At 37.4% G+C, this 9,273-nt stretch overlaps 1 protein-coding gene across 1 annotated transcript; it reads left to right on the top strand.

Annotated features, from left to right (window-relative positions):
• The first annotated feature begins 1,897 nt into the window (after nucleotides 1–1,897).
• LOC121385704 (protein FMC1 homolog) lies at nucleotides 1,898–7,691 on the top strand. The gene is made up of 3 exons (XM_041516478.1): nucleotides 1,898–2,005; nucleotides 3,898–4,038; nucleotides 7,420–7,691. The coding sequence occupies exons 1-3, from the start codon at nucleotides 1,946–1,948 to the stop codon at nucleotides 7,519–7,521; spliced, it is 303 nt and encodes a 100-aa protein (XP_041372412.1). The 5' UTR covers nucleotides 1,898–1,945; the 3' UTR covers nucleotides 7,522–7,691.
• Nucleotides 7,692–9,273: the final 1,582 nt, after the last annotated feature.

The following is a 9,273-nucleotide window of genomic DNA, read 5'->3' as shown; positions in this document are numbered from 1 at the left end:
TTCAGACAGAACACAAACTAATTAACAGTTGTTAAATATAGACATTATACGTTTAATCGGAATTATTCATAAATGACCGAATCTGGGTAACATTTACTTATATTTGTTGCCAAACATCTACACACAGATTACAACTAATATTGTGAATAGAAAATGGAAATACATGGTGAAGTTTTCATATCATTTTGCTCGAACGTCTTCATCGTTTTTGCCTTCAAACAAAGGTTTGTCCAATACTTTCTCTCTCTCTCTCTCTCTCTCTCTCTCTCTCTCTCTCTCTCTCTCTCTCTCTCTCTCTCTCTCTCTCCCTCCCTCCCTCCCTCTCCCTCCTCTCTCTCGCTCTCTCTCTCCCCCTCTTTCTCTCTCTCTCTCCCCCCCTCTCTCTCTCTCTCTCTCTCGCTCTCTCTCTCTCTCTGTGTGTGTGCGTGCGTGCGTGCGTGTGTGTGTGATGTTGACCACTCGTGTAGCCTACGCTTAAATAGGCATTTTACAAAATGGTAGCTCATTCACTCTCTGTGATTAAATGTCATCAATACCACCCCAATTGCAACTTGATGATATGGCCCTTTAAAAAAGTACGCCCAAAGAAATATGACAAGGTAAGAAAACATATGACCTACCGGAAATAGCATGCGGTAAGTGGATGGGTTGGGACACTGTGTCCAGAATTAGGACCTATGAGATGTATTTTAGTATATATACTATGTATAGTAAAATTTAAAAATAACAGAATCACAAGGTCAGCCTTTTGGATAATGACCTGCGATTTTATTTTTTTGTCTTGTAATTTTAGCAGGTGAATTTTTATTTGATTTAAACAATATTTATTTCTGTTTATATTAACAGACGGGACTGGTCAACAGGCATAGCCTATATAAAGACCTTTCCCTACATTATACAATTGAAATATTAACTGGTCAACATAGAAAGTACAAAATATGCATTTAGTGTTGAAGAATATAAAACTGTTGTATATTTAACCTGCCAAAGTATAAATATTTGTATATAGATTAGAACAGGGAGACAAGAAGAATGCATTTTTATTCCACTTGCTAGGTCTAAAATATAGACCGCTTTTTTGCAGGCCGCTATTTTGAGCACTATAAAGTAATTCACCCCAAAATGTATGTCACTCATGCACAAGCAGAATTTAACGGTATGTATAGTGTAGCTAAGAACCACCGTTATTTCACAGACTTACATTGAACCTAGTGTTTAACGACACCACTTGAGCACATTGATATCTTAATCATTGCTATTATACGACAAACATTTGATAATTTCTTACAGTCTTAGAAGAAACCTGTTATCTTTTCCGAGAAGCAATATATTTTTTTATATGGACTTTCCTAAAGATAGGACAGCACATACCATGATCCAGTCGTGGGGCACTGGTTGGGACGGGAAAACCACAAGCAGAGAATGGGTTCACCGAGACGGTTCAATCCTATAAGGACGTAAGCACCCCAGACAAGTTCCAGATGGCAAGCCATTTCACACACATCTTGTGATGGTGCTTAATGTTGTTTTACCGGCCTCGGTGGTGTCGTGGTTAAACCATCGGACATAAGGCTGGTAGGTACAGGGTTCACATCCCGGTACCGGCTCCCAACTAGAGCGAGTTTTGCCGATTCAATGGGTAGGTGTAAGACCACTATGTACCCTGTTCTCTCTTACTGATCACTAACAAACTAACCCATAACTCACTGTCCTGGGCAGACAACTCAGATAGCTGAGGTGTGTGCCTAGGACAGCGTGCTTGAACCTTAATTGGATATAAGCACGAATATAAGTTAAATGGAAAGGATGTTGCTTGAGAATTCGTATGGTACAAAATGACCATGTTATGAAATGACACTGCCGTGTATATAATCAGTCCTCAGTTGCCGAGGCTACATACACGGTGGCCGTGTATATAGTCTTGGATTCTAAACACACGGCCGCAATGTCAAACGCACGGCTCTATCGAAGACTTTTAAACGAACTGAGTATAATTTACACAAAAGTAATGAATTAGGTTTCATGCAGATTGTTAGAACTTTATATGCATGCTATTTAACGTTCCAGAATTATATTCTGATGACATAGCAGCGTGATGCTAATATTGATAGGTCGCGAGTTCTGGGTTTTGATGTGATTGCGAGCAGGTCAAAATGTACCCAAACCGAAATGTATCCAAACAAAACGTACCCACGTTTAAAAGTTAAAAGTTTGTTTTGGTTAACGACATCACTAGAGAACATAGATTTATTAATCATCAGCTGTTGGATGTCAAATATTTGGAAATTTTGACAGTCTTAGAGAGGACCCGACTAAATTTTGCAATTTATATGCACCCTCCTACTGACAGGATAGCACATACACGGTCTCTTAATATACCAGAATTGGTGCACTGGCTGGAACGAGAAATAGCCCAAATATTGGACTAGAGTACTCGAGGGTCAAACTCGACCCAGACCCGAGTACCTGACACAGTAGATGATAATGAGACTAAGGAATAAATTAAAGTAGTATTATTCATCTAAAATTTGAGCGTTGAACATGGATGCCAATTCATGCCATTGTATTGCATTTGATACAGTCAACTTTTGTTTTCCCTCCATGTTTCATAGCAGTAGAAATTACTTGAAAAAAATTAAATAATAATTAAATGACATAAAAAAAAAAAACATATATAAATGGATAAAAGTATTTTTCCTTGCACGGGTACTCGAGTCCTGTGAATGGACTAGAGTCTTGCTAGACTCGGCCCATGCCTGAGTACTCGTTGAGACCCTACTGGCGGGGATTGATCCTAGACTGACTGCACATTGTTCTTGTTGAGAAATACTGGTAATCACTATACTCTCAGTAACGCTTGTACCACTGGTGGTCATTTCATAATGCTGTGATGCTGAGCCGTTTTGGGGGCGGTACGTAGCCAATGTTCGAGATTAAAATTTGGGGGCAGTATCCCAGCTGGATACTAACATTTCAAAATCTGGTATCCCACCTGAGAATTTAGTATTATATGGTATCCCAGTGGGATACTAGGTTCTTGAAGACTGGTATCCAAAATTAAATTCTGGTTTCCCCAGAATATCGGGAAACCGTTAATCTCGAACACTGGTAGCCCAGTAGTAAAGTGTTCGCTTGATGCGCAGTCGTTTGAGATTGATCCCCATCATTGGGCCCATTTGGCTATTTCTCACTCCAGTCAGTACACCACGACTAGTATATCAAAGGTCGTGGTATGTGCTATCCTGTCTGTGGGATGGTGCATATAAAAGATCCTTTGCTACTAATGGAAAAATGTAGCAAGTTTCCTCTCTAAGACTATATGTCCAAATTACCAAATGTTTGACATCAATTAGCCAATGATTAATAAATCAATGTGCTCTAGAGGTGTCGTTAAACAAAAAAATTTCTTCAGAGCCATTTTACAAGGGACCAGTTTTTGTCAGTCATCATCACCATAGGTTGGGAGATGTTTTTACCTGTCATCCTGTCTGACTGTCAATCATTTTACATTTATAAATGTACACCTTAGTTTTCGTCAATCATATTGGTCTAGCAGATTTTTATATCATGGGTCAGAAGAATTGTTAACTTGCCAGACTATGTCGAACAGGAATTTTAGCCAATTTTGACCCCTGATGAGCCATTAATTAACTGCTAGATTTTCATTCAGTTTTTTCAAAATAGAGAAAGGGGGGGGGGGAGGTGGGATGAGGGACAAGAATTAAAAAACCAAAAATTCATGGCATTGGCATCAGGGTGGATGGGGGGTGTTAAACATTATTTAAGATTTATTTTATAATGGCCTAAGATAAAAAAAATATTTAATGACACAACAGCACAAATTAACTAACTTGTATATATACTTTCTCTGTGATTGTGTTGTTTGGTTTTTTCCAGGATGCCCCAGCCTTCCAGTACATTAAGGACCAGTTCCGTCAGTATCAAGTGACGAGTGAGAAATATTGCCGAGGCCGAAAAGAGATGCACCACATGGGTGAGACGTATCTGACACTGCTACAGAGCCAGAGAAAGTGGGACGTAAGTTACGCTAAAAACACCACTCGGGCTTACTGCCAGAAATATATGAAGGGTACACAGTGTTAAAGATTAAAATTTTGGGGTAGTATCCTAGTTGGATACTAACATTTCAAAATCTGGTATCCTACCTGAGAATTTAGTATTATAATGGTATCCCAGTGGAATACTGGGTTCTTGAAGTCTGGTATCCAAAATTAAATTCTGGTATCCCCGGGATATCAGGATACCGTTAATCTCCAACAATGGTACACAATAAAAACTAAATAGGTATTAGGTTATAGGTCCCCCTTGTAATGATAATGGAGTCATTATAACTGTTAAAATACTGCTATTTAATTATGACAAACTGAGAAGGTCTACATTTGAAGATGGATGAATATGATGCAACACCACATCCGCGCATGCGTGAATAGTAATTATAAATTAGCGATTATCTGAAACTACTAAAGCTCAGTATATCACACCTGTACTAGGTGGTTATGTGTTTGAATGTTTTGAAATTGACAATGCATTTCATGCACATTGACAAATTAATTTGAACAGCAGTTCTCTTTTAGTATCATCTATTTAAACATCATAAAATATATTTATTAATTTACAAGATTTTAGGGTATGCAGAAATCTTGCCACTAGAGCACATCAATTTATTAATCACTAGCTACTGGATGTCAACTATTTGATAATTCTGACTTGTATATAAAAGTGAAGTTTGTTTTATTTAATGACGCCACTAGAGCACATTAATTTTGTATCTGATCATCGGCTATTGGACGTCAAACATATGGTCATTCTGACACTGGTTTTTTTAGAGGAAACCTACTGTTGCCACATAGGCTACTCTTTTGCAACAGGCAGCAAGGGATCTTTTATTTGCGCTTCCCACAGGCAGGATAGCACAAACCATGGCCTTTGTTTACACCTACCCATTGAGCCTTGCAGAGCACTCACTCAGGGTTTGGAGTTGGTATCTGGATTAAAAATCCCATGCCTCGACTGGGATCCAAACCCAGTACCTACCAGCATGTAGACCGATGGCCTAACCACAACACCACTGAGGCCGGTTTAAACTTAAAAATATATTTACTAATTTCCAAGATTTTAGGGTACGTAATTGTACCCTCTGTACACTCCGGCAGAAACCTTGCCACTAAAGCACATCGATTTATTAATCACTAGCTACTGACTGTCAACTATTTGATAATTCTGACATGTATGTAGTCTTAGAGGAAACCCATTACCTTGTTCCATTAGCAGCAAGAGATCTTTTACATGTACATGCACTTTCCTACAGAGAGACCGGCGTCATGGTTAGGCCATTGGTTTACAGGCTGGTAGGTACTGGGTTTGGATCCCAGTCGAGGCATGGGATGTTTAATCCAGATACCGACTCCAAACCCTGAGTGAGTGCTCCGCTTACACTGACCAGTGATCCATAACTGGTTCAACAAAGGCTATGGTTTGTGCTATCCTGCCTGTGAGAAGCGCAAATAAAAGATCCCTTGCTGCTAATCGGAAAGAGTAGCCCATGTAGTGACGACAGCGGGTTTCCTCTCAAAATCTGTGTGGTCCTTAACTATATGTCTGATGCCATATAACCGTAAATAACATGTGTTGAGTGTGTTGTTAAATAAAACATTTATTTCTTTTTCCTACAGAGAAGATGGTACATACCACAGTCTTTGATATATCAGTCATGGTGCACTGGCAGGGATGGGAAATAAGTAACAGTTATAGAAAGAAAGAAAGAAAGAAAAAAAGGAAAGAATGTTTGTTTACCAACACCTCAGCACATTTAAAATTAGGGCTATTTGGCGTGTATGGTTATTTTGACATTTGGTAGAGTTTGAGAGAGATATACCAGTCTTTTAATATATGAATTGTGGAAAGAGAAAAAAGCAAGCCATCTCAGAGGAGTGCTATACCGCTGATTTACATCCCTTCCTATGACAGCCATAGAGCCGAGGCCATTTATTAGTCCCCTACTGTCTGTCTTTCTTTCTGTCCCATATACAATTTTCTGGACTTTTTCTTTTGCAGTGCCTTAAAATATTCAGCTGAAATTTTGTGTATAGCTTTATCATGTAGAGTCTACAGATTAAGTTTGACATTTTTATGCAGAGTTATGGCCCTTGAACTTAGGAACTGTGAAAATGTGTTGTGCCTAAAGTAGTGTCGGAAATAGAATAAAACTGATTTTCATTGATTATTTCTTTCATATAAAGTTCCAATAAAGTGCACAAATCACCTGTTTACTGACATCTTTCTTTTAATTTCAAGAGTAAACACCATCTTGTACATCAATGAGAGCCCAAACAAGTAAATGCTAAATTAGGTAGAGTATCATTAAATAGATATTTACAAAATATTTACTTGTCAGTTTAATATGAAAGACATAATCGACAAAAATCTTCTTTATTCTAGTTCTGACACTACTTTAGTATGGGACATGTATTGGTTTAGTCAGTATTCTCAAAATGCTAGTTTTCAAAAATGTATGTAATTCAAATTTCAGCTTTACAATGCCTTTCAACTATCCCTCTCACCCTTTTATTGTTATTTTAAAGAATCACATGATGACTGTGATATTAAAAACATTTTTTAGAAATTTTAAATTTATATTTGTCAAGTTATAGATTATAAGGCACGTTTTGTGAAGGAGGCGGGACGTAGCCCAGTGTTACAGCGTTCGCTTGATGCGCGGTCGGTGTGGTCTATTTCTCGTTCCAGCCAGTGCACCACGACTGGTATATCAAAGGCTGTGGTATATACTACCCTGTCTGTGGGATGGTGCATATAAAAGATACCTTGTTGCTAATCAGAAAGAGAGCCCATGAAGTGGCGACACCGGGTTTCTTCTCTCAGTGTCTGTGTGGTCCTTAACCATATGTCTGACGCCATATAACCATAAAATGAAATGTGTTGAGTGCGTTGTTAAATAAAACATGCCTTGCTTTCTTTTTTTCTTTTGTGAAGCTTTGAACAAGTTCAGTACTTACCGGTATGTAAGACATAGCCCAATGGTAGAGTAGTAAAGCGCGTACCTGATGCGAGGTTGGTCTAGGGTTGATCTGTCAGTGGGCCCATTGGGTTATTTCTCGTTCTAGCCAGTGGGCCCATTGGGTTATTTCTCGTTCTAGCCAGTGCACCACGACTGGTATATCAGAGGCCATGGTATGTGCTATCCTGTCTGTGGGATAATGCATATTAAAAATATCTTGCTACTAATGGGAAACATGTAGTGGGTTTACTCTCTAAGACTATATGTCACAATTACCAAATGTTTGACATTCATCCAGTGTGCTGTAGTGGTGTCGTTAAACAAAACGAAGTTTAACTTTTAACTTTGGACACATAATTTTAAATTTATTTTTTTCATTACAGGAAATAAATGACATGTACAAAGGTCGCGGAGAACATGATATAGAAACAAGTGCTAACCTGGTGGGACTGCGTCTGCCGAAAACATACGATCCCAGTAAATAAACACAGGATTCTGACGACACGTATAGGTGATGACGAGGCTTCCCGAAAACACACAATACCAGTAAATAAACACAGGATTCGGATGTATAGATGATGACGAATCATAACATTTAATATATAGTTGTTAATATAGGTGTACAGAAAAATGTGTAAATAAATAAAATTCATTATTGGTTTCCTGTAAGTTTTTCATCCCCACTCGTCTGCTCTTAAGAATAAAGATCCACCCCTGTTGTTTAGTTTTTGCTCAATCTGCGGTATTTCCAATGTCCTGAAAATACAAAAAGATATTATTTAACCATCCTACCCTATTTTGAAATAAATGTTGGATAAAAATCTAGCATTTTATTTGTAACACAGGCCTCCCAGACCTATATTTCCTATATTTTTTATAGGATCCTATAAAACTCCTATATTGAGATTCATTTCCTATATTTCCTATATTTGACTCAATTGCTTTGCCAAAATGCCGATGAATAAAATATATTCGCATTGAAAGACAGCCAGCCTGTCAGAAATTCAAAAGATGCTTTGAATGTGCACCATCTTTCATATTATCCTGGATACTGACATGGACTGCTGGCAAGCCTTGGTATCTGAGCCTTGTTCAGGGTTGAAAATAACATGAAAACCATGGTCGCCAGCAGGGCCAATTGAAGAAAAATCTTACTGGCCCTTCTCAAATTCAACTAGCCCTCCAATTTAACTGCACAGCCAAAATAAAAACTAGAATGTTCTTTGTTGAATAATAATCATGTATAATAATAGCCATGTATATAGACCATTTGTGTCGAAAGGAAACTGATGAATTGGCATGTAACTTCATAACGAATAAAGTTCAAATTCATATTAGAAACATATTAAGTTTTAAACCCATACCAACCCAAATCACATTTAAAGATAATAAAAAAAAATAGTCCAGTATAAATAAAAGTTACTTTAAAAGTTGCCACTAAATGATACAAATTAAATTTAATTTTTAATACAGGGATACCACCAAAAAAAAAATGCTAGAACAGCCAAGGTATGCAGCTTCACTTGCATTGTCTCTCAAGTGATCGATAATGCAATACAAAGAGACTAAAGGTAGAACTGCGTGTGTTTTAGTATATTAGTCTTGGAATGACCGTCTTCTTTGTACACCTGTGAGAGGTGGTTCAATATGGAGAACTCTCCAGTAAAGGATCTCCTTGAAAGTGACTGTCCTAAAGACGTGGCAATAGATAAAGATTCATGGAATCGTCCACTATTTTGCCAAATACCCAATCGACTGCATTGTACAGAGATACGGCCCTGATCTCGTATTACGATTTTTTGTCGTTCAGATTACGTTGGATTTATCCTATGCAGTTTTATAAGTATATCTTGTTTTTATTTACACTGAATATTTTACCCCAAAAAATGTTATTTCAGTTGATATGGGTTTACAATTTAATAAATTAATATGTTTTTATATGAATTTGATCTTTAGGCTTACATGCCAATTAACTGACTTTTGAAATAATCCATGTAGTAATGGAACATTTCATTGTTAGTTTGAGTTAAAAGTACTTGTTAAAATTTGATTTTGTCCCAGAATAATATAAGCTAATTAAATACAATTAATTTGTACCATAACATTGAATAATATCAAAAAGCAGGTCTACTAAATAATTATGGCGTATCCAGTCCATTAATCCGACAACTTCCAAAAAACCCCAAAACATGATGTGTTTGCAATACGTTTTGAGCTATATTTTTTAAAGCCTCCGA

This window comes from Gigantopelta aegis, chromosome 11 (assembly GCF_016097555.1).
Source record: "Gigantopelta aegis isolate Gae_Host chromosome 11, Gae_host_genome, whole genome shotgun sequence".
Classification (NCBI taxonomy): Eukaryota; Metazoa; Mollusca; class Gastropoda; order Neomphalida; family Peltospiridae; genus Gigantopelta; species Gigantopelta aegis.
This window is presented reverse-complemented; position numbering and strand designations above follow the sequence as displayed.

Excerpts from the sequence above, each read along its gene's own strand:
- LOC121385704 (XM_041516478.1), top strand. The coding sequence starts at position 1,946 with ATGTCAAACGCACGGCTCTATCGAAGACTTTTAAACGAACTGAGTATA. Across the intron at positions 2,006-3,897 it reads TGAGTATAATTTACACAAAA|GATGCCCCAGCCTTCCAGTA; the intron begins GTAATGAATTAG and ends GGTTTTTTCCAG. Across the intron at positions 4,039-7,419 it reads AGAGCCAGAGAAAGTGGGAC|GAAATAAATGACATGTACAA; the intron begins GTAAGTTACGCT and ends TTTTCATTACAG.